Source organism: Neoarius graeffei, chromosome 20, assembly GCF_027579695.1.
Source record: "Neoarius graeffei isolate fNeoGra1 chromosome 20, fNeoGra1.pri, whole genome shotgun sequence".
Taxonomy (NCBI): domain Eukaryota; kingdom Metazoa; phylum Chordata; class Actinopteri; order Siluriformes; family Ariidae; genus Neoarius; species Neoarius graeffei.
In genome coordinates, this window is record NC_083588.1 from 32745629 (window position 1) to 32771683 (window position 26055).

Sequence of the window (26055 nt, forward strand, 5' to 3'; positions counted from 1 at the left end):
AATAAATTGCATGAAAGTTTAGATAACTATAGTTATATCCCTCATCAAAAAATTCCCGTGCAGGGATTGGCCAAGGATGTCTCACATGACATAAAATAGTTCCACCATTGATTAAGCAATGTATGTCATGGCATCAAAAATAATTAAAAAAGGATATGGTGTGAGTCAGTCATGGTATATCCTGGATATACCATGAACCAAAGTCACAATTTCAAGTATACGGTTGACTTGAGTCACAGCTGTGGCTCCATGAGCATTTCTGTGTGTGTGGATCTATGGATCATGATCATGCCTAGCGAGGCAGGTGGTAGCATGGTACATTGCACATGTGCAGGTCGAAGGTCACTCCGACATAAACAACAAAGATGACTGCCTCCAGTGAGTTTATGCCGAGATATAATATTAACAAATAGTTTGGAATTTATTTGATGAGGGATATAAATCAAATATACCATACACTGAGAGGCACTGGTAATTATGGATTCTCTGAGGTGAGTGGCATCATACAAGTACTATGCCAGTCACCGAAGAGAATCCATAATTACTGTAGCCTCTCAGTGCATGGTATATTTGATTACTATTCTTTCTCCTCTTCCTCCTCCTCCTACTGGTATAGTATAGTAGACTAGTATAAAGCAGTTACTGAAGATAAATTTTAGCACATTTTTTACTGAGTAGAAAATCTGAGTGCATCACAAAGATTGAACAGAAAAAAATCACTACATTATATTCCACCCTCATTTTAGTAATTTGCCAAATCCCACCCACCTGCTAGCTCACCCCATCACACAGTAAATATGCTAACTTAGTTAAATATAGCAAGCTATGGTTAGCAAATCAGCAAAACTGACCTCAACATGCAGTTTCAATTTAATTGGAGTTCATACCCTCTGTAGAGGGAGAGGAGACATCTCCTTGTAGAAGTCTTTTCTTACTTCAACATTGAAACATAGGGGTAGGGCCAGAGTGTTCTTTCTCAAGGTTGACACTGCAGTCCAATGGCTTGTCCATCTTCTGATGCACATGAATATTGATTGCATTAACTACATGGTGTAGCATGAGAAGGACACAGCAGATGATGAATTGACACGAACATGATTGGATGCTTAAAAGAAAAGAAAATGCATGGGTGTTCATTCAACTGATATACACTGCAACCCCACTATAACAACTATTTTACGACAAACTTTTGCATATAATGAACTAAGTTCATGTCCCTCGTCTTTAATGACAATGAGTTGGAGTCCGGGGGCGGCACGGTGGTGTAGTGGTTAGCGCTGTCGCCTCACAGCAAGAAGGTCCTGGGTTCGAGCCCCGGGGCCGGCGAGGGCCTTTCTGTGTGGAGTTTGCATGTTCTCCCCGTGTCCGCGTGGGTTTCCTCCGGGTGCTCCGGTTTCCCCCACAGTCCAAAGACATGCAGGTTAGGTTAACTGGTGACTCTAAATTGACCGTAGGTGTGAATGTGAGTGTGAATGGTTGTCTGTGTCTATGTGTCAGCCCTGTGATGACCTGGCGACTTGTCCAGGGTGTACCCCGCCTTTCGCCCGTAGTCAGCTGGGATAGGCTCCAGCTTGCCTGCGACCCTGTAGAAGGATAAAGCGGCTAGAGATAATGAGATGAGATGAGATGAGATGAGATGAGTTGGAGTCCACAGTCAAGTTAATAATATGTGTTAACGGCAAAAAACAAAGGCTTAACAAACCTCACTTAGGTGTCAGTCACTAATAATTATTGAGAACAGCAATCACTGACTTCAAAAATTCCCGTAAAAGTACTTCATTTTATGAGCTAAAAGCAGTTTTGCTCGAGTCTTTACTCTGTAAGCACCAAAAACATAAGGGTCTCTCCGTCTGTCAGAAAATGCAGGTGATAGATAGATATGATCGCAGGAATAGTTTTATTTAAAAACACGCTGGCAAATAGATCCAAATCACTGATCAAAAATCAAAATCGAGAACCAGGCAATAACCAAGCAAGGCGTAGACAGGATATCAAAGGCAGTGACAAAGGGCAAAATACAAAACAGAGTCAGAAACCAGAATATCAACAGTGCTACAAAAAGCTTAGTAACATGAGACACAAGGTACAGCATGTATACTTCGCAAAGTCTGTGTGTAGTGAGTGTCCTTATAAGTGCATGCTGTGATTGCGCTCTAATCTGGAACAGGTGCATGGTAATTAGTCCTAATGGTGCTATGCACGTGCACGTGAGTAGCAGTTCAAGGCGCACTGTGCGCACGCAGACTGTTGAAAATAAACTTCATATCCTGAACCATCTAAAGCATGGTGAGAAAGTAACAAATTTGTTTAAAGAATATGGTATTCTGATTTTTTTTTTCAACTTTTAAAGCAAAAGAAAAAGAGCTCAGAGACTTCGTCCATAATGCAGACAACATGATGGACTGAAAAGAAAGAAGATGCGGCAAGCAAACAACAGCGAGTGTGACTTATTTCATTGACTTAAGAGTGACTTTTTTCCTTTACTTCATAAATATGTAAGTGAATTAAGCATAAATATAAACACAGTTGGTCTTGTTTTACATAAGATTGAGTGTTTGGTGTGACAAGTGGGTCCATTTCAGTATTATGAACTTTTTGGAATAACAAACTATTTGGACGTCCCCCAATGGTTATAATGGAGTTTATATATATATATATATATATATATATATATATATATATATATATATATATATATGTGTGTGTGTGTGTGTGGACACGAGTGTTTTACTGAGAAGTTAACCACTCATATTTTTCATACGAACTATATCCGGGACATTGAGTAACATATATTTTACAATATGTCACTCGTGAGCATATTGATGATTTGTTTTGATAAATTTGGGTACTTTTTGTTTGTGAATGTGTTTATATAAATGAAAAGAAAATCACATGTTGGCTTGAAGATATGAAGTTTATCTTCTTGTGTTGAAAAACCTGTATTTTTCATACGAAATATATCACAGATCTGAATAATATATTTAAATAATATTGGCTGGCTTTGAGTAGTATATCAGATATATTCCATTCAGCTAGCATGATATATCATGCTAGCTGAATGGAATATATCTAATATACCATTTTTAAAAAAGCCAGCCAATATTATTATTATTATTCATACATACACACTCTCTTCATATAAGCATATCAGCATTCTCGAAGGTCAATACTAGCTTGCCCGCAAGTTGGTACTGTTAGTTCGGCAGTGAAGTCACCTTCCAGCTGGCGTAGGGTTCATTAGCGCGGCAGTGAAGTCACCTACAGCCGCTGTAGCGTTCATCAGCGTGACACTGAATTAACCTTCCAGATGCTGTAGCATTCATCAGGAGCACAGGCTAATGACCGAGAAACTAGGATTTCTGCCCCAGGACTCTTCTTCCATGCACACTCACCACAGCATTTTTACTTAGACTTAAGTATTCATTTCCCTGTGTAATTTACTTTTAAAATCAACATCGACAACTACACACAACGGAGCGACCTGGCAGCTAAAATTCTCTCAAAATCTTCCGCTTTTAATGAAGCAAACCTCGCAGCCACATTTGTGTACAAACTGTCACAGTCACTCGCTCACGTGGAAGTTTTACATCTCTGATGTGTCTCTTTTCCAGTTTTTCAATGTCCGTTGGTATGTTTTTCTCTTGAAAATATGCGTGAAGAATATATAATGAAGTTTTGGTAGCCTTTCAAGTGTTCAACGCATCTTTAGTTTCAGTTTTCAGTTTATTTATTTAGTGCTTAAACCTAGCACTGGATCCTTTCTCTTTCCCGGCTGACAAAGAAATGATTTTGTGCATGCGCAGCAGAAAAGTTTTGTCATTGGATCTTTGCATGAGCTCCAATGTGTGACATTGTGTTGTCTTGACAACGTGCAATATTATAACAATATTGCATGCTCATTCTCAATTGGGGAGAGTGGCATAATACATGGAGGATAAGTGATATGATAACAATATTGCATGCCATCAATAAACCCACTAGAAGGGAATAGAATACATATATGTTATTTACCAGCTGGGAGGTCCGTATGGTGAAATACCGTGACCGAGGTCTTGAAAGTACTGACAGAGGCCGTCTGGGCGAGGTCAGTATTCAAGGCCGAGGTCATGGTATTTCACCATACGGACCGATCTTAAGCTGGTAAATAATATATATATTTTTTTCTTTACCAAATTCTAACAGAAAACGAGAGCGCCCGAAAGGGAAAACCGAGCCGAGCCGCCATTTTGAATCCTCATTCACGGCTGTAATGCAAATTGCTTTCTCCTCGGTATACAAGTGCACTTCCATGGCAGGAAAAAAACTACATTTTGCCACCTATGTAGTCCCCTATTTATACAAAATTGAGTCATTCAGGATTCAGCCATGTTTTTGCTTGGTGTTAGCAAATTACAGGTTTTAGCTTTCTCCTAAAATGTTTTCTTTTATTTCTTCTTCCTCAGGGTAGTAAAACTCGCTTTCGCTGTGAAGACTGTCGTTATCACTATCCATGCTGTAAAATTAATGCTATTCTCCTGAGAAATGCTGGCAAAAATGTATAAGATTTTTGATAATCTTAGAAATAAATCTTATAAAAATAAGATAAATGTTGACAAAAAAATTCTACTATGTTTGTTGTTGTTGTGAACGAGCGAGTCGCCAGAGGTCCATAACCGGGGTCCGTAACTGGGGTCCGTACCGTAGGATACGGACCCGCTCGCCAGCCAATCAGAGTGCAGGATTTGGACCGCGAAAAAAATAAATGTTTTTATTCCATGGATGTATTACCAATATTTCACTCTGATGACGTCACTCCCAGTGTTTTCCCACTGACTTAATGCATGTTGTCAAAATGACGAACTGGTTTAAAATTAAAACTACTTTTCTGTTGATTAACTTGCATATTTTTTGTGGATGTGTCCATATAAATGTAAATAGTACACGGTGGTGCAAAGATACGAAGTTTATCTTGTGTTGAAAAATATTTCACTCATTTGCTTCGCTCACTCATGAAATATATTCACCACTCGAAAATAAACTTAATATCTTCGTGCCACCATGTAATATCTTCTATATATATCAGTACATTTTGGGATATATCCCAAAGCAACAGTATAATAGTAACAAAGTACAATGATTCAGTTATTTTCTACCCCTGGTAGCATTCCAGTATTCTAGGACTTGTGTTCATTTCTGGTTGTCTTTGTAATTCCTACAATCTTACACCTGTTTCTGAAGAATACTTTAACCACTGTAAGTTCTGAACCCGCTACATTTTAGTTAGTCTCATTGAATGAAAGTGTCTGCAAGGACAGATCCAGCCCAAGAATCTGACAGATGCACATTTGCAGAAATATTTTCACCAATTTTACCAGCTCGCTATGGATTTTTGTTTTTAAGATATGCTAATATACAGTGGTGCTTGAAAGTTTGTGAACCCTTTAGAATTTTCTATATTTCTGCATAAATTATGACCTAAAACATCATCAGATTTTCACACAAGTCCTAAAAGTAGATAAAGAGAACCCAGTTAAACAAATGAGACAAAAATATTATACTTGGTCATTTACTTATTGAGGAAAATGATCCAATATTACATACCTGTGAGTGGCAAAAGTATGTGAACCTTTGCTTTCAGTATCTGGTGTTACCCCCTTGTGTAGCAATAACTGCAACTAAACGTTTGCGGTAACTGTTGATCAGTCCTGCACACCGGCTTGGAGGAATTTTAGCCCGTTCCTCCGTACAGAACAGCTTCAACTCTGGGATGTTGGTGGATTTCCTCACATGAACTGCTCGCTTCAGGTCCTTCCACAACATTTCGATTGGATTAAGGTCAGGACTTTGACTTGGCCATTCCAAAACATTAACTTTATTCTTCTTTAACTATTCTTTGGTAGAACAACTTGTGTGTTTAGGGTCATTGTCTTGCTGCGTGACCCACCTTCTCTTGAGATTCAGTTCATGGACAGATGTCCTGACATTTTCCTTTAGAATTCGCTGGTATAATTCAGAATTCATTGTTCCATCAGTGATGGCAAGCCGTCCTGACCCAGATGCAGCAAAACAGGCCCAAACCATGGTACTACCACCACCATGTTTCATAGATGGGATAAGGTTCTTATGCTGGAATGCAGTGTTTTCCTTTCTCCAAACATAATGCTTCTCATTTAAACCAAAAAGTTCTATTTTGGTCTCATCTGTCCACACAACTTTTTTTCCAATAGCCTTCTGGCTTGTCCACGTGATCTTTAGCAAACTGCAGACGAGCAGCAATGTTCTTTTTGGAGAGCAGTGGCTTTCTCCTTGCAACCCTGCCATGCACACCATTGCTGTTCAGTGTTCTCCTGATGGTGGACTCATGAACATTAACATTAGCCAATGTGAGAGAGGCCTTCAGTTGCTTAGAAGTTACCCTGGGGTCCTTTGTGACCTCACCGACTATTACACGCCTTGCTCTTGGAGTGATCTTTGTTGGTCGACCACTCCTAGGGAGGGTAACAATGGTCTTAAATTTCCTCCATTTGTACACAATCTGTCTGACTGTGGATTGGTGGAGTCCAAACTCTTTAGAGATGGTTTTGTAACCTTTTCCAGCCTGATGAGCATCAACAACGCTTTTTCTGAGGTCCTCATAAATCTCCTTTGTTCGTGCCATGGTACACTTCCATAAGCATGTGTTGTGAAGATCAGACTTTGATAGATCCCTGTTCTTTAAATAAAACAGGGTGCCCACTCACACCTGATTGTCATCCCATTGATTGAAAACACCTGACTCTAATTTCACCTTCAAATTAACTGCTAATCCTAGAGGTTCACATACTTTTGCCACTCACAGATATGTAATATTGGATCATTTTCCTCAATAAATAAATGAGCAAGTATAATATTTTTGTCTCATTTGTTTAACTGGGTTCTCTTTATCTACTTTTCGGATTTGTGTGAAAATCTGATGATGTTTTAGGTCATATTTATGCAGAAATATAGAAAATTCTAAAGGGTTCACAAACTTTCAAGCACCACTGTACATTATCAAGTCAACACACCATGTACAACAATGCTTCCTTTATTATTATACATACAGGCCACTTTTTCCATGGAATAAAAACGTATTCTATTCCCTTCTAGCGGGTTTATTGATGGCATGCAATATTGTTATCATATCACTTATCCTGCATGTATTACGCTACTCTACCCAATGGAGAATGAGCGTGCAATATTGTTATAATATTGCACATTGTCAAGACAACACAACGTCACACATCAGAGCTCATGTGAAGATCCAGTGACAAAACTATTCTGCTGTGCATGCACAAAATCATTTCTTTGTCAGCCGGGAAAGAGAAAGGATCCAGTGCTAGGTTTAAGCACTAAATAAATAAACTGAAAACTGAAACTAAAGACGCGTTGAACACTTGAAAGGCTACCAAAACTTCATTATATATTCTTCATGCATATTTACAAGAGAAAAACATACCAACAGACATCGAAAAACTGGAAAAGAGGCACGTCAGAGATGTAAAACTTCTGCACGAGCGAGTGACTGTGACAGTTTGTACACACACATGGCCGCGAGGTTGGCTTCATTAAAAGCGGAAGATTTAAAGCGGAAGATGTATTTTGAAAGAGAATTTTGATAGAGGAAGACACGCTGAACACCTGAAAGGCTACCAAAACTTCACTGGATATTCTTCATGCATATTTACAAAAGAAAAACATACCAATGGACATCGACAAACTGGAAAAGATAGCAATAGCGGAAATATTGTCAATGTTCTACTTGGAGGTGAGGAAAAGTGACGAAGACTTTTACAAGAGGACTTCACTCATGGACTTCACTCAGCAAAACCCTTTTGTTTTGAACAAATGCAGTGTAACAATTAACTACGACCAAAAGTAACTTTGAACTCGAACTGTCAACCTGAATATTGGAGGAATTTTATTTGGCCAATGTTGGTTGAGGAAACATGTCTTCCAGCTTCCGGTTTGAGCAAACACTGGCGTGAATTACTGCCGCTGCTCTCCGGCTTTTTAACTAACTTTTATCTGCAATCTCTACTTTTGTGACGGTCATTCCTCTCCTACCACTGCTACTCTGCGTATTTCCCATTCTGGCATCATTTCAGATCAGATTTTCCCATGTTTATGTGGCTTTATTAGCCTACCTGTGATGCCCTGGCTCTCACTCCTCGACCGGCTGCTCCTGTCTTCTGGATCTGACTACTGAGCCGGAGTGTGGATCAACAGGTTGGCTGTGTGGTCTATGTTCTTCTGGATTGCCCTGCTCCCTCTGATGAAGTCAACAGCCCTACTCCAATACTTGGCTGCTGAGCTTCTGAAACTTCACCTCCACTTGGCTGTTCCACCACTGGTACTGCAGCTGTGCCCTGACATCGCTTGTTTTCCTCGTCGGAAGTACATTTACCGTGGGTCCTGACGGAGCTTCAATATTGATGACTCCTCTTCCATCAACTCCATCTGGACTTCATCTCGCCATCAACTGAGAAATTCCGCCAGAAGAGTGGACCACAGTGTACTCGCCAGCCTAGCCAGGTCGGCTAATACTTCCTTCACGAGCGACCACAGTGATCTCCACTGCGGATTATTTAACATTTGCTCACTTTCAGGCAAAGGACATCTCTTCCAGGACCTCATCAATGACTGCAAGTATGACTTTTTGTGTCTGACTGAAACATGGCAACAATTAGGCGACTTTTCCCAGCTGAATGAAGCAACTCCCCCTGGGTTTGTTTACATCTGTCAGCCCTGTTCCACCGGCCGTGAGGGAGGTCTCGCGATGATCTATCGTGAGAATTGGAAAGTCTCACCTGTCTCTGTGACAGCTTACCCGTCATTTGAGTCTCTTGCCATAAAACTGAATGGTCCATCTTCGACCACAGTTGCCACTGTTTATCGTCCATCTAAGCCCAACTCTGGCTTTATTGGTGAATTCTCTGCTTTCCTCACTCACATTTCCTCCCTCTCCCCTACTATAACTCTGCTTGGTGACTTTAATGAACATATTGATAATACTCATAACTACCTCACCAAAGACTTCATATCCTGCTTAGACAGCTTCGGGCTGCAGCAGTTTATTGATTTTCCCACACACTTGAAAGATCATATTTTGGACCTTATCTGTTGCTCTGGTGTTACTCCCTCTAATTATTCTGCAGCCGATCTCCCCATCTCTGACCACATGCTTATTTCATTTAATGTTAATGTCACTTTATCCAAAACTAAACTGTCTCGTACCATCTCATTCCGTAATATTAAGGACATTAACTTAACTGCACTGGACACTGGTATCGCAAATCTCCCTAGCATCAACCTTACATCCACTCCTGATGAACTGCTCTCCCACTACAATAGTGGCCTCCACAATCTTCTGGACACCCTGGCTCCTTTAAAAACACAGACTGTCTCCTTCATCCAATCTGCACCTTGGTTTACACTTGAACTCCTCCAACTTAAGGCCAAAAGTCGTCAGCTGGAACGCCTCTACAGAAAAACTGATCTCACTGTTCATAAGGACATGTTCATGAATCACATTCTCTTCTAGAAGGATTCTCTCTCCATTGCAAAATCCAATTACTATGCAGACTTAATCAGACTAGGTAATGGAAACACACAAGCATTATTTTCTCTGGTTAACAAAACACTACGCCCACCTGGCTGTCTCCCTCCCAATTTCTACTCAACTGATTTTTGCAACTCAATTGTGGCATTTTTCAACACAAAGATTGACAGTATTCATCAGCAACTAGCCCCTCACATCTCAGCCACCTCACCCTTCCCAGCTTTTCAAATCCCTTTCTCCCACCCACTCTCTAGCTTCAAACTTCCCTCTGCTGCTGATATATCTGACCTCATCCACAAATCCAAGCCATCTACCTGCCAGCTTGAATCTCTCCCTACTTCTCTGGTAAAAGCCTCTATCCATTCTCTGACCCCTCTAATAGCTGCTATTGTCCATTCTTCTCTCACTTCTGGTACTGTCCCCTCATCTTTCAAGTCAGCCACAGTAACCCCAATTCTCAAGAAACCTGGTGCTGACCCCAATAATTTCAACAACCTTCGTCCCATCTCCAATTTCCCTTTCCTTTCCAAAATCCTGAAAAAAATTGTTGCATCTCAGGTTCACGATCACCTCTCTCTTAATAATCTCTATGAACAGTTCCAGTCTGGCTTTCGCCCACTTCATAGCACAGAAACAGCTCTTGTCAAAATCACTAACGACCTCCTCATGGCTGCTGACACTGGACTCCTTACCATCTTCATCCTCCTCGACTTGAGTGCGGCCTTTGACACAATCTCCCACACTATCCTCATTGACAGATTAGCCGCTATTGGACTATCTGACACGCCCCTGGACTGGTTTAAATCATATCTCTCTGGCTGCACTCAGTTGGTCCAACTGAAAACATTCACATCCCAACCATTCCCCCTCTCTTCTGGTGTACCCCAAGGTTCTGTGCTTGGACCTCTTTTATTCATTATCTATCTCCTCCCTCTTGGCAGTATTTTCCATAAATTTAACATCCAGTTCCATTGCTACATGGATGACACCCAGCTCTACCTGTCCACCAAACCCACCTCCTCTCTCCCACCCACCTCCCTCTCCAATTGCCTACGGGAACTCAGATCCTGGTTCTCCCATAACTTCCTTGAACTTAACAGTGATAAAACTGAGGTCCTTCTCATTGGTACTAAATCCACCTGTAGCAACTCGGATGGGTGTGTGGAGCACAGAAGGATGGCAGGCCAGAACTGAGCTCACAAACACGTTTATTATAGCTTTTCAGCCTTAACTATACTTTGGTATATACACACACCAGTCGTCTGGTTGGGGAGTGAACCCTTTCTGCTCTCACTCTCTTCCTTAAATAGGGCGCGGTCACTGGGGAAGACACACAAGCACATTAATCAACCACAGGTGTAGTGATTCTGCCACTTACCTTCCCCGACTCCACCCTCCGGTCACAGACCGACGCTTGGCCATGCCCCCACTGCCACATACCCCCACTGCCCGACTCAGGCCGGGCAGCCGTCTGGCCCGCAGCCGACTCCCCCCCCCTTGACGGGAGAGGAAGTCCGCCACGACCATCTGCGCCCCCGGCCTGTGGACCACCTTGAAGTTAAAGGGTTGGAGTGCCAGATACCAACGGGTGATCCGCGCGTTGGCATCCTTCATGCGGTGGAGCCACTGGAGGGGCACGTGGTCCGAACAGAGGGTGAAAGGGCGCCCCAGCAGGTAGTAATGGAGGGCGAGGACCACCCACTTGATGGCCAGGCACTCCTTCTCTATGGTGCTGTAGTGCCCCTCACGCACCGACAGCTTTCGACTAATATACAGCACTGGGCGATCCTCCCCCTCCACCTCCTGGGACAAAACAGCCCCCAGCCCTCTGTCCGACGCATCCATCTGCAATATAAAAGGGAGAGAAAAGTCAGGGGAGTGTAACAGTGGCCCCCCACACAGTGCAGCCTTTACCTCAGAAAAAGCCCGCTGGCATTGCTCAGTCCATTGGACCGGATCTGGTGCCCCCTTTTTAGTGAGATCAGTTAGCGGGCTGGTGACGTCCAAATACTTAGGTATAAACCTACGATAATAGCCGGCCAGCCCCAGGAACTGTCTCACCTCCTTTTTGGTCTTGGGCCTCGGGCAGGCCGCAATCGCTGCAGTCTTGTTAATTTGGGGACGCACCTGCCCATTGCCCAAGTGGAAGCCCAGATACCGTACTTCCACCCGCCCAATCGCACACTTCTTCGGGTTGGCTGTGAGACCCGCCCACCTCAGCGACCTAAGGACGACCCTCAGGTGTTGTAGGTGCCGCGGCCAGTCATTACTATAAATAATTATGTCGTCAAGGTACACGGCAGCATAGGTGGAGTGGGGGCGGAGGACCCTATCCATCAGCCGCTGAAACGTAGCGGGCAACCCAAAAGGAAGTGTGACAAACTGGTGTAAGCCGAATGGTGTAGAAAAGGCCGTTTTTTCTCAGGATAATGGAGTCAAGGGGATCTGCCAATAACCCTTTGTTAAATCCAGTGTCGAGTAAAAGCGAGCTGTGCCTAGCCGATCGAGCAACTCATCAATACAAGGCATTGGGTACGTGTCAAATTTAGACACCGCGTTAACTTTCCTATAGTCTACACAGAACCGGACCGACCCGTCAGCCTTGGGTACCAAGACCACCGGGCTGCTCCAGTCACTGTGGGACTCCTCGACGATGCCCATTTCGAGCATGGCCTCGAGTTCTTCCCGAACCACTTTTTTCTTGTGTTCGGGTAGCCTGTAAGGATGGCTACGCACTACCACCCCCGGGGGCATCTCAATGTGGTGTTCTATGAGGTTGGTGCGGCCTCGAACTGCTGTTCCTGATCCCTCCGGAGGGCGACTAGTGCCTGGTGCTGGCTTTGCTGGGCCGTGGCGAGGGCGTGGACCAGCTCGGCGAAAGGGGAGGACTCCATGGGGCTGTTTTCTCCTGCGCTCCGTCCCGGGTTTCGGCACCACTGTAGCAACTCGGATGGGTGTGTGGAGCACAGAAGGACGGCAGGCCAGAACTGAGTTCACAAACGCGTTTATTATAGCTTTTCAGCCTTAACTATACTTTGGTATACACACACACACACACACACACACACACACACACACACACACACACCAGTTGTCTGGTTGGGGAGCGAACCCTTTCTGCTCTCGCTCTCTTCCTTAAATAGGGCGCGGTCACTGGGGAAGACACACAAGTACATTAATCAACCTCAGGTGTAGTGATTCTGCCACTTACCTTCCCCGACTCCACCCTCCGGTCACAGACCGACGCTTAGCCACGCCCCCACTGCCACACCACCCTTTCAAAAATTAACAGTTTCTCCATTTTCTTTGGCAACTCCTCAGTTTCCCCCTCCCCCAGGTTAAGAGTCTGGGTGTCATCCTTGATAGCACTCTATCATTTCAGTCCCACATAAATAATGTCACTCGGTCAGCTTACTTCCATCTACGTAATATCTCATGCCTGCGTCCATCTCTCACACCCAACAGTACCACTATCCTGGTTCACACCCTGGTTACATCCCATCTTGACTATTGTAACTCCCTTCTTGTTGGTTTACCTGACAAGTCCATCCATAAACTGCAACTGGTTCAAAACTCTGCCGCCAAAATTATTTCCAGAACCCCCTCCTTCAGTCATATCACACCTGTCCTGCAGCAACTCCATTGGCTTCCTATCAAATTTCGCATCATCTATAAAATCCTACTTTTTACCTTTAAGGCCATCAACACCCTTGCCCCCCAGTACCTTACTGAGCTCCTCCACACTAACATACCCAGCCATACTCTCAGGTCCTCCTCCTCCATCCAACTCACCCTCCCACCTGCTCGCTTGTCCACCATGGGGTCGAGAGCCTTCAGCCGCTCTGCCCCCGCCTCTGGAACTCCCTGCCACAGGACATACAACACTCTGATTCCATCATCTCCTTCAAATCTCTCCTCCAAACCCACCTTTTCCGACAAGCATATTCCCTTTAATCTGGGACTGGAATGACCCCACCGTTACACTTTATTTCTGTTTTATTATGTTTTTGAACTATTTTGATTGTTATGTTTTTCATTTTATTGATTGCTTTTATTATTGTCTTTGTATGGTGACCTTGAGTGCGCCTATAAATAAAAATGTCTCATCTCATCTCATTATCTCTAGCCGCTTTATCCTGTTCTACAGGGTCGCAGGCAAGTTGGAGCCTATCCCAGCTGACTACGGGCGAAAGGCGGGGTACACCCTGGACAAGTTGCCAGGTCATCACAGGGCTGACACATAGACACAGACAACCATTCACACCTACGGTCAATTTAGAGTCACCAGTTAACCTAACCTGCATGTCTTTGGACTGTGGGGGAAACCGGAGCACCCGGAGGAAACCCACGCGGATACGGGGAGAACATGCAAACTCCGCACAGAAAGGCCCTCGCCGGCCACGAACCCGGACCTTCTTGCTGTGAGGCGATAGCGCTAACCACTACACCACCGTGCCGCCCTAAATAAAAATGTATTATTATTATTATTATTATATAGCTTGTATACTGTATAAGTTGGGCTGTTGTTCAGGCTTTTTGGACTTGTATCATTTTTATTGTCAGAACTTTGACCTTGTACAGTACATTGGATTGACAGAACATTGAATTACATTCGATCAGAATCAGCATTCAATACTGGTAAGTTACAGCCCTGTTCTTAACTTTTTGTAAAATCTATAATTGTTCCATCAACTGTGTATGTATACTACTACTACTACTACTAATAATAATAATAATAATAATAATGGCTTTCTTTCATGGTCTATCAGAAATATTCCATTCAGCTAGCATGATATTGAACTCATCTTCAACGCAATAGACCACTCAAAGCCAGCCAATATTATTTAAATATCATACTGTTTGAGCAATGTTTTTGTATTGCACACACAAATTACATTTAATAACAATGTAATAAGTTTATATGACTTGTAAAAGTTTTCTGTTAGAAAAAAAATTAAACAATTAAGAAATACTACTGACAAACTGGACTCGAGCTGGTAACTAACACGAATGTTTTTACCACAGAAATAAGAAAATAAAATCTACAAAAGACTAGGCACAACTACTTCATTATTTGACAGTATCCACCAGGAACATATGTACACAAATTCTCAGGTCATGCTATTCTTCGTGTGTAACCACGTGAGGAAAAACAGTGTGACGTAAGCACCCTCTGCCATGTTGGATGATATACAAATCAAGAATGCAAGGACATGTACAGAAGTAGTATATTTTACTAACATATTTTGATATTGTAATTATTCTTGTTTTTATATCATTAATCAAACAAACCTTTACATTTCAAACAATAGAAATCTTTGACAAAATAGAGTACAAACAGTCTCAAAACATGCAATAAAAACATCACTAAGCAAGTAGTACTATTTTATGCTAATTCTATTTCCTTTTCATAGACAAAGTAAAATCACTCTAATCAAAAGGAACAATTGATGGAGATAAATTACACAAGGCACAGCATATGTTGGCAATCTTATCAAGTTAAATCAGATTTCGATATTTTTTTCTTAAGTTCCACCAATTCACCAGTTCTCATACTGCACTGCTCCATTTGAGATATTTGTAACCCAGTGAGTTCCGTCTGGTAGCCACTTTCAGTGTGCGTCTCTGCTAGGAGGGTTTCAGGCACAATTTTATTTGACTCTGGTACGTCTGTAAACAAAAAGTGCAAAAGTAAACCGAAGTTACTGGGTTACTGGAACGCCATTGCTAATATCTCACCTGGCAAAGCTGACCCACATTGTTCTCCTCATGTATCCAAACTCGTTAAGGTTTGCGCTACTTCTAATCTGGCTTTCTTGGCAGATCTTTCATTTATCCTGTTGCTTCTTGATATTGCAAGATAAGTTTTCATTTTGATCTTATCGTGTCCTAATTTGAGTATTGGTGCCCAATCTGGATTTGTTTTATCGTGTAGGTTTGCCGGTTCTTTTGCAAGGTGAGAAGCAGAGTGTTTGTGCTAAAGCTCAAAAGTTCAATTTAATCAGCAGAAAATATAGCTTTAATTAGCAATGAACTCTTACCAGATACAAACTGGTCACCACACACACAGGTGTAATTGGCTTTTTCCTCGGTTAAGTCCTTACAATGTATGTTTTTGAACCACAGTGCACGGTGTTCTCTGGACAGGTCTTCATCTGTTTTGTTGTTGTTTTTAATTATTTTGGGAATTCTGAAGAACCGGGGCCGCACGGTGGTGTAGTGGTTAGTGCTGTCGCCTCACAGCAAGAAGGTCCGTGGCCGACGAGGGCCTTTCTGTGCGGAGTTTGCATGTTCTCCCCGTGTCCGCGTGGGTTTCCTCCGGGTGCTCCGGTTTCCCCCACAGTCCAAAAACATGCAGGTTAAGTTAACTGGTGACTCTAAAACTGACCATAGGTGTGAATGTGAGTGTGAATGGTTGTCTGTGTCTATGTGTCAGCCCTGTGATGACCTGGCGACTTGTCCAGGGTGTACCCCGCCTTTCGCCCGTAGTCAGCTGGGATAGGCTCCAGCTTGCCTGCGACCCTGTAGAACAGGATAAAGCAGCTAGAGATAATGAGATGAGATAATGAGAATGAGATTCTGAAGAACCGTTTCTCTTTGTCATAAATAGCATTATTACCACAATTATATTCCACACACACAAAGTAGGCATTGTCTTTCTTCAAAGACAATGAAATCAAAAGAAAATCATGAAGCATTGCAGCAGCTCACACGTGAAGTGCTGGTTCCTGGTTGTTGTTTATCATCCAACATGGCAAACTTCTGGGTTGGGGTGTCAAGCATGATGTCACTTGCACACGAAGAATCCAAAGCATCGTGAGAATACAGGTAATTAGGTCAGATAAGCATCACCGCTTACCACAGGTGGTCGGATCCTGAACCATTGGTCTGTTGGTTGAGCGTGGCTATAGCCCATGTAGCCAACTAGCGGTAAAGTAAACAAACACCCCGTGACCAATGGTGCACATATATTTCTGACCGATGCATGTGCATTGGTTGCATCAGTCTGGATCCGTCCCTGGTGTCTGCCAAATTAAGATGAGTAAATGTGAGCAAAATATAAAATACAAGAATAGCTTTCTACACTAGGCAGTCAAAAAGATAAGCCTCATCCTCTACACAGTCATTCTTCACATATTTGCATCACTTTGCTTTAATGTTTGTGACCTGACTCATGCTGATATAGAGTTGCTCTGGTTCAGTTTTTAAGTCATAGTGCATAAAATTGCATGTCCCAAGGAAGCAGTAAACAGTCAATAACAGTCTCCATCCATTTTGGCATATCACTACAGTGACGTGGCCGCTCTAACGGCTTCAGCCATCAAAGTTTCTAGGGACCATAACAGTAGTGGTTTCCCATTGCCTTCTACTGGATTATTATAGAGGTTTTCTCTTCTCAACCATTCACACTCACACCTATGGACTATTTAGAGCCACCAATTAGCCTAACCTGCATGTCTTTGGACTGTGGAGGAAACCAGAGCACCCAGAGGAAACCCACGCAGACACAGGGAGAACATGCAAACTCCACACAGAAAGGCCCCCACCAGCCGCAAACCCAGAACTTTCTTGCTGTGAGTCAACAGTGCTAACCACTTACACCACCATGCAGTAACAGTCCAGGAAGGTCTTTTTTAATGGATATTTGAGTAGAGCATTTGAGCATGTAATTTTCTCTCATTGCAGGAAATACATGCAGGAATTGTAATCTAAGGCTTAAAGGGGATCTACCAAACCATAAAGTCTGAAATAAGACTTCCAATCAGGTTTCTTTTGTTCTGCCTACTTCAGAAAACATGTGGTTCAACAAGCCATTCAGATTTGTGTCCCTTTTCTATGTCACAAGTGGAGCTCATTAGAATAATACTGCTCCCGCATCTGAGTATCTCCACTCAAGGATTAAGAACTGCCTTTGTGAATGAATATTCATGAAGAAAGTGCTACCTGATTGGCCAGCAGAAGGGTGGTGTGGGGTGAGCAGTGGCTCATTATCATTTAAAGGAACAGGGACTCAAATCAGCCATTTTGAACCAGGCTGTTTAGACAGGGTGAGAATGAAGTTGTTTGGCTTTATTCTTGTGGTATTATAACCAAAGCACATCGTAGATATTTCATTAAAACATCTGGAAACTGTGTCAACTTGTGGAAAAGGGGTATAATATTGTCACCTTTGAATCATGGGGAGGAATGTTGCTACTGTACCACACCACAAGGATCAGTCACCTTTCCAGCAATGCAGTGAATGTTATGAACCCTAAACCTTCTGTATTCAATATAAAGTCCAAGGAGGAGATTATTAGAGCTCCCAGCAGAGCAGCTGATCTGATGATCCTCCCTTTGTATCTGTGCAGGTGAACGGGGTAAACATTGAGAGCATGCGTCATGCCGAGGTAGTGGCCTTCATCAAGCGCGGAGGGAACGAGACCCATTTACTGGTGGTGGATCCAGACACAGACGAGCATTTCAAAAAGCTGGGCATCATCCCCAGCAGCAGCCATGTCAAAGGTACAGTTCCATCCAAATAACAATACAAATCAATGTGCTACAATGTAATTTTTCGTATGTACTTAGTATTATTTATAAATGCAACTGCTGATGTCTGATAGGCATATCCAGAAAAAGCATTGCTTAGCAATATGGTTTTTGCTGTTGCAGAAAATGTGTATACATGTAGAATAAAAAATGTTGAACAAATCCATATTTTCATAAGTGTGCAAATGGGTGTACCTAACAAAGCCTACACACATCAAACAGCAGTGTAGAGGTAAGTATCAGTATTGGTGGACATGAAGGGACTAACAAAAAAGTTGCGAGTGTGGATATTTTTACTCTTGTGTGGGATGTGGGTGATCAGAAATGAAGCTCACAGGATACAGAGCTTTCATATAAAATAGGTAATATGTAAGGTTGTAAGATATAAATCACTTTGGGCTTTGCTGTTACAGGAAAAATAATCAACCCTGGTGTGATGTGATCCGTTACAACCCCAAAGCTGATTATTTTCTTATTTCATTTTCACAGCCCAAAGTGTTTTATTCCTATTATACCACAGCAATTTGCAAATGATTATGCTTTTTAATCATTAAGTATTTAATTTGGGGGGCGGCATGGTGGTGTAGTGGTTAGCGCTGTCGCCTCACAGCAAGAAGGTCTGGGTTCGAGCCCCGTGGCTGGCGAGGGCCTTTCTGTGCGGAGTTTGCATGTTGTCTGCGTGGGTTTCCTCCGGGTGCTCTGGTTTCCCCCACAGTCCAAAGACATGCAGGTTAGGTTAACTGGTGACTCTAAATTGACCGTAGGTGTGAATGGTTGTCTGTGTCTTTTGGCCCTTTTCCACTACCCTTTTTCAGCTCACTTCAGCTCGCTTCAGCTCACTTCAGCCCGACACGGCTCGCGTTTCGACTATCTAAGAACAGCATGACTCAGCTCGCTTCAGCCCTGCTCAGCCCCCAAAACTCGCATGGTTTTGGAGTGGGGCTGAAGCGAGCCAAACCGAGCTGAGTGAGGCTAGGGGCATGAGGAGACACTCCCCTGTGCACTGATTGGTGAGGAGGAGTGTCCTCGCATGCCCACACTCGCCCCGCGAGCACGCTGGGATCTGTAAACACCGTAAACCCGGAAGAAGGAGAATTACGAATTACGAGAATTATGAAGCCTTATGCACCTCGCCTCATCTATACGCTCTTGCCAGTATGTGTTGGCGTTGTCGGTGACAACAAGCCACAGCACCAAGACCAGCAACACTAACGACTCCATGTCCTCCATGTTTATTGTTTACTATCCGGGTCGTGTGACTACCGCTTAAAAGATCACTGATGTCACTGTTTGCGCCGCCTAACGACATCACCTGACGTCCACCCACTTTCACTAACTCCACCCAATGTGTCCACCCACTTCCAGCCAGCACGGTTCAGCGCGGTTGTAGTCGAAATGCAACTCCAACAACCCCACTCAGCTCGACTCAGCCCAACTCAGCACGGCACGGCTCAGCCCAACTCAGCCGCGTTGGTAGTGGAAAAGCGGCATATGTGTCAGCCCTGTGATGACCTGGCGACTTGTCCAGGGTGTACCCCGTCTTTCGCCCGTAATCAGCTGGGATAGGCTCCAGCTTGCCTGCGACCCTGTAGAACAGGATAAAGCGGCTAGAGATAATGAGATGAGATGAATATTTAATTTGATAAATAACAGCACATTCTTTAATGTTGAGGAAGAAAAAAGGAAACACTGTGACGCTACTACTTTTATATAGACGTAGTGAAGTTTGTAGACTAGTAGACAAAGTTTTCAGAGAAACAGGAGGCTACAGTCAAACAAAACCCAGAAATAAACACTGTTTGCTGATCATAGAGACGATGGTCTTTAATGGTAACAGTGACAACACAACAGCCAAAAGTCTGGTTAAGCTCGATAACTACAAGATCACTAACACCACTGAGTTCAAGTACCTTGGTGTAATATTTTCCTCTCTTGATCCCCAAAAATTTATTCAGCATTGTATTGAATCAGCTGCTGGAAAATTTGCAGAACTAAAATGAGTGCTCACAGATCATCGAGTGAAGCTTAAAGGAACAGTTCACCGTACTTCCATAATGAAATATGCTCTTATCTGAATTGAGACGAGCTGCTCCGTACCTCTCCGAGCTTTGCGCGACCTCCCAGTCAGTCAGACGCAGTCAGATGCGCTGTCACTCCTGTTAGCAATGTAGCTAGGCTCAGCATGGCCAATGGTATTTTTTGGGGCTGTAGTTAGATGCGACCAAACTCTTCCACGTTTTTCCTGTTTGCGTAGGTTTATATGACCAGTGACATGAAACAAGTTCAGTTACACAAATTGAAACGTAGCGATTTTCTATGCTATGGAAAGTCCGCACTATAATGACAGGCGTACTAACACCTTCTGCGCGCTTCGGCAGCGCATTGATACGGAGCTCAGATATCAATGCGCTGCCGAAGCGTGCAGAAGGTGTTAGTATGCCTGTCATTATAGTACGGACTTTCCATAGCATAGAAAATCGCTACGTTTCAATTTGTGTAACTGAACTTGTTTCATGTCACTGGTCATATAAACCTATGTAAACAGGAAAAACACGGAAGAGTTTGGTCGCATCTAACTACACCCCCAAAAAATACCATTGGCCATGCTGAGCCTAGCTACATTGCTAACAGGAGTGACAGCGTGTCTGACTGCGTCTGACTGACTGGGAGGTCGCGCAAAGCTCGGAGAGGTACGGAGCAGCTCGTCTCAATTCAGATAAGAGCATATTTCATTATGGAAGTACGGTGGACTGTTCCTTTAAGACAAGAGGGATGTATATGGTCGCCTTTATGAGATTGAGATTGATGGGTGCGTTTCCTTCGAAAAATTGTACGTGGAGGCTTTAAACGGTGCAGTGCACCACCCGCTGACCTGTCTGAATCAGAGAGAGCAGCAGTGAATTGGGACTATACCTTCATGTATTCCCATGCAGACATATATAGACTAACTGGCACAATGACGATTAAGGAATATCAAGAACGACAACATTTAGAATGGCTAGGCCACTGCATTAGAATGGACAATTCTGCCTTACAAAAACACACGCTGTTCATGGTGCCTACAGCAGACCAAGGGAAGTGTCGACAGCCTTATCAGTGGTTAAGGATTGAAAGGGTCGTTGGAATGGACAAAGGACAGTTGTTGAGAATGATGAAGGAACGTTCTGGATTCAAACAATGGATTCGTGACCACTATGGGTGGTCAGACTCAGCCCATGTTTACATTAGACCGTATCAGCGGATCATCAGATTAACGTTTTTAAAACGATTAGTGTGCACACAGCAACACCAATACACGATTTGCGTGCACACAGCAACACCAATACACGGATACGCTTGGCTCCGCAGGCATCCTGCGCTCCAAATCACTCCGCCCTGAACAGCGAGTGCCCTCTGGAGGGTGCGCACTCCGGCCCTGCGCAGCTCACACAGCGCGCGAGTGAAGTGCACGAGCCACGATTCGGGACTGTGTGTGTGATCCCAGCGCATATCACTTACCACTTGCAAGTGGAAGGATGGCAAGCCTAAAGACAATCATAACTACACAATGGGCAGTATTTGCATCAGTATTTGCAGTATTTTCATACTTTTATACTCTTTAATGAAAGGTGATACAAGGCGGAAGTCCGCGCCGTTTTTCAGCAGTCGTGTCACATGACCAACGCCAGCGAATCAGGAAGGTGGATGTCACAGTGACGTTGTCCAATGACGACGCCAGCTAGAGCTCAGCACAGCGTATCCGCGTATCTCAATGTTCACACAGCACCGGAGCTGACACGATCTGGATTGAATACGTGGACGCTGGCGGATTCCCGTTTCCCGGCGTTTCCAGGCGGTTTAATGTAAACGGACAGTGCATCCGCGAAGAAAACGAGACAGATACGGTCTAATGTAAACTTGGCCTCAGACTTGGGAGGTCAAGCCTCTAATGAGTAGATGATGACGATGATGATGATGATGATGATAATGGCAAGTGTCCTGATGTGCTTCCCCCCACACACACATGTTTAAATTAAAAATAAAACTTTATATCAACAATTTATCCATTTTAAAAGTTATGATATTGCTAAAAATAAGCTGACCTGGCCACAGTCATTTGCACTGAAACCGGATATCCGCTTGTGACGTAACCAGATCACTAGTACACCATTTCGTAACACAGAGCCATCAAATAAAGGCTTCTAATTCTAAAAATCTAATCAGAAGCTTTCTGTAACCATGTGATTTTTACTGCCAACAAAATCCACGAATCAACAGACTTCAATTTTATGAAATTTAAATCTCACTCGGCTTGATAACGCATACACAGTACTGACACAGATACTAGTAAACAATCCTGTTGTCATAGCAACATGATTCTTGCCATCTAAAAAGATCACTTTACTCAGTGAATAAAAACCAACAAAAACATGTCACATAAAAATACAAGTAAAAAAAAAAAAAGAACACTGTGAGTTGCCAGCGATGGAGCGTTTATAGGCAGGAAAACAGCTTCTCAAAGGCTGGGTATGGGTATGCTCACTGTTTACTTGTGTGTGTGTGCGTGTTCACTGCTTCATTGATCGGTCTTATTTTTACGGCCAAATGCTTGACACTCAGGCATCTTTAGGGCCGTTTACAACAATTTATAAGTGATGTATCCACTAGATCTCAGCCTCGGTAAGTCATGTGGCATATAAGTTATGTCACAATCTCAGATTCGCTCATGTAATTTGTACTCAGAGTGCAATATTTGAACCTCGGCGAGAGCAAGATGCCAGCGTCCAGGGACATTTTATTTTAAAAGAAAAACAATATGGACACAGTATACAGGTACAGCATAAATATGAACAAGTGAACACCCAAACATGTTTTGTATGGATATTATCTGTCAGTATACATGAGTCTCGGAGGTTTTTTTTTGGTTTTGTTTAATTTCAGGAAAAAAGTCCTTCTTCAGCTGTGTTAATGAATCGATTCGTCAACTGGGACTGATGTATCAGTTAAATTTTAAATATCAACTGACTTTCTCCTGCAGCTTCAGAAGCACTTTGTTTTTGTACAGTTGATGAAGGACTTTCTCTGGAAACTTAAGCTGTACTATACTATCATTTTTATTGCCCCATATAATGAGTAGACTAAGTGCTTCAACTTAAATAAGATGGTGTATTGTGTTCCTTGGATTCATTAATAAAGTTAATGAGTATCATTTCTGCATGAGTGGAAAGGTCTGGAGCAGTGTACTGTCTTGAGGCTTAAAGGCTTATGATGAATAACTCACTGTTCCAGTGCTTGTGCACATACATTTGGGAAGCTGGAGCCTACCAACCCACAAACTCTGAAATAAGACAACCCAGTCAGGTTTCTTTTGTTCTGCCCATTTCAGAAAACATGCGCCTTAACAAGCTGTTCAGGTTTGTCTCCCCTTGCTATGTCACAAGTGGAGCTCATTAGAATAAAACCACCCCCTTATCTGAGTATCTCCACTCATGGCTTGAGAACTGCCATCGCAAATGAATATCCATGAGGAAAGTACTACTTGATTGGCTGGGAAAAGAGGGGGTGGAGTGAGCAGTGGTTCATTATCATTTAAAGGAACAGACACCCAAATCATTTGTTTTTTGAGACAGCCCGTGTCCGAAGTCGCTCACTCGTTCACTACTGCCTACTCCCTATATAGGGAATTACTATATAGAGGACTATATAGTGAGCTCATTGGTAAAATGAAAAAACGCTTTCAGACACTAGTCCGTCACGCTGGTATTTACGTCATTACTGTCACAATTAAAACGCACCAGATCAGTTGACTGGTCTCGTCTCGTCTCGTCTTCTGCCGCTTATCCGGGACCGGATCGCGGAGGCAGCAGTCTAAGCATGGAAGCCCAAACTTCCCTTTCCCCAGACACCTCGGCCAGCTCCTCAGGAAGAACACCGAGGCGTTCCCAGGCCAGCCGAGAGACATAGTCCCTCCAGCGTGTCCTGGGTCTTCCCCGGGGCTTCCTCCCAGGGGGACATGCCTGGAACACCTCCCCAGGGAGGCGTCCAGGAGGCATCCGAAAAAGATGCCCGAGCCACCTCAGCTGATTCCTCTCGATGTGGAGGAGCAGCGGCTCTATTCCGAGCTCCTCCCGAGTGACTGTGCTTCTCACCCTATCTCTAAGGGAGCACCCAGCCACCCTGCGAAGGAAACTCATTTCGGCCGCTTGTATCCACGATCTTGTTCTTTCGGTCATTACCCAAAGCTCATGACCATAGGTGAGAGTCGGCACGTAGATCGACCGGTAAATTGAGAGCTTCGCCTTTTGGCTCAGTTCCTTCTTCACCACGACAGACCGGTAAAGCAACCGCATCACTGCGGAGGCTGCACCGATCCGCCTGTCGATCTCACGCTCCATCCTTCCCTCACTCGTGAACAAGATCCCGAGATACTTAAACTCCTCCACTTGAGGCAGGATTTCTCCACCAACCTGGAGAGGGCAAGCCACCCTTTTCCGGTTGAGAACCATGGCCTTGGACTTGGAGGTGCTGATTCTCATCCTAGCCGCTTCACACTCAACTGCAAACCACCCCAGTGCATGCTGAAGGGCCTGGTTTGAAGAAGCCAACAGGACAACATCATCCGCAAAAAGCAGAGATGAAATCCTGTGGTTCCCAAACAGGATTCCTTCCGGCCCCTGGCTGCGCCTAGAAATTCTGTCCATAAAAATTATGAACAGAACCGGTGACAAAGGGCAGCCCTGCCGGAGTCCAACATGCACTGGGAACAGGTCTGACTTACTGCCGGCAATGCGAACCAGACTCCTGCTCCATTCGTACAGGGACTGGACAGCCCTTAGCAAAGAGCCCCGAACCCCATACTCCCGAAGCACCCCCCACAGAATACCATGGGGGACACGGTCGAATGCCTTCTCCAGATCCACAAAGCACATGTGGACTGGTTGGGCAAACTCCCATGAACCCTCGAGTACCCTATGAAGGGTATAGAGCTGGTCCAGTGTTCCACGACCAGGACAAAAACCGCATTGTTCCTCCTGGATCCGAGGTTCGACTATTGGTCGAATTCTCCTCTCCAGTACCCTGGAGTAAACCTTCCCTGGGAGGCTGAGAAGTGTGATTCCCCTATAATTGGAGCACACTCTCCGGTCCCCTTTCTTAAAAAGAGGGACCACCACCCCAGTCTGCCACTCCAGAGGCACTGTCCCCGACCGCCATGCGATGTTGCAGAGACGTGTCAACCAAGACAGCCCCACAACATCCAGAGACTTGAGATACTCAGGGTGGATCTCATCCACCCCCGGTGCCTTGCCACCGAGGAGCTTGCAAACCACCTCAGTGACTTCAGCTTGGGTAATGGACGAGTCCACCTCTGAGTCATCAGCCTCAGTCTCCTCAGTGGAAGACATGACGGTGGGATTGAGGAGATCCTCAAAGTATTCCTTCCACCGCCCGACAATGTCCCCAGTCGAGGTCAACAGCTCCCCACCCGCACTGTAAACAGTGTTGGCAGAGTACTGCTTCCCCCTCCTGAGGCGCCGGACGGTTTGCCAGAATTTCTTCGAGGCCGACCGATAGTCCTTCTCCATGGCCTCCCCGAACTCCTCCCAGTTCCGAGTTTTTGCCTCCGCAACTGCCCGAGCTGCAGCACGCCTGGCCTGCCGATACCCGTCAGCTGCCTCAGGAGTCCCGGAGGTCAACATGGCCCGATAGGACTCCTTCTTCAGCTTGATGGCATCCCTTACTTCCGGTGTCCACCACCGGGTTCGGGGATTGCCGTCACGACAGGCACCGGAGACCTTGCGGCCACAGCTCCGAACAGCTGCGTCCACAATGGAGGTAGAGAACATGGTCCACTCAGACTCAATGTCCCCCGCCTCCCTCAGAAGCTGGGAAAAGCTCTCCCGGAGGTGGGAGTTAAAGACCTCCCCAACAGAGTGCTCGACCAGACTGGTGGGTTTTCAAAATAATAATTCCATGTATGTATTTTT

General features: G+C 44.2%; 1 protein-coding gene across 1 annotated transcript in view; it reads left to right on the forward strand.

Moving 5' to 3' along the window:
* Positions 1–26055, forward strand: part of LOC132868547 (Na(+)/H(+) exchange regulatory cofactor NHE-RF2) — a 150212-nt gene that overhangs the window by 120776 nt on the left and 3381 nt on the right. The window contains exon 4 of the mRNA XM_060901512.1: positions 17911–18064. Within this exon, the coding sequence (XP_060757495.1) occupies positions 17911–18064 (154 nt within the window). The remainder of the gene's footprint in view (positions 1–17910; positions 18065–26055) is intronic.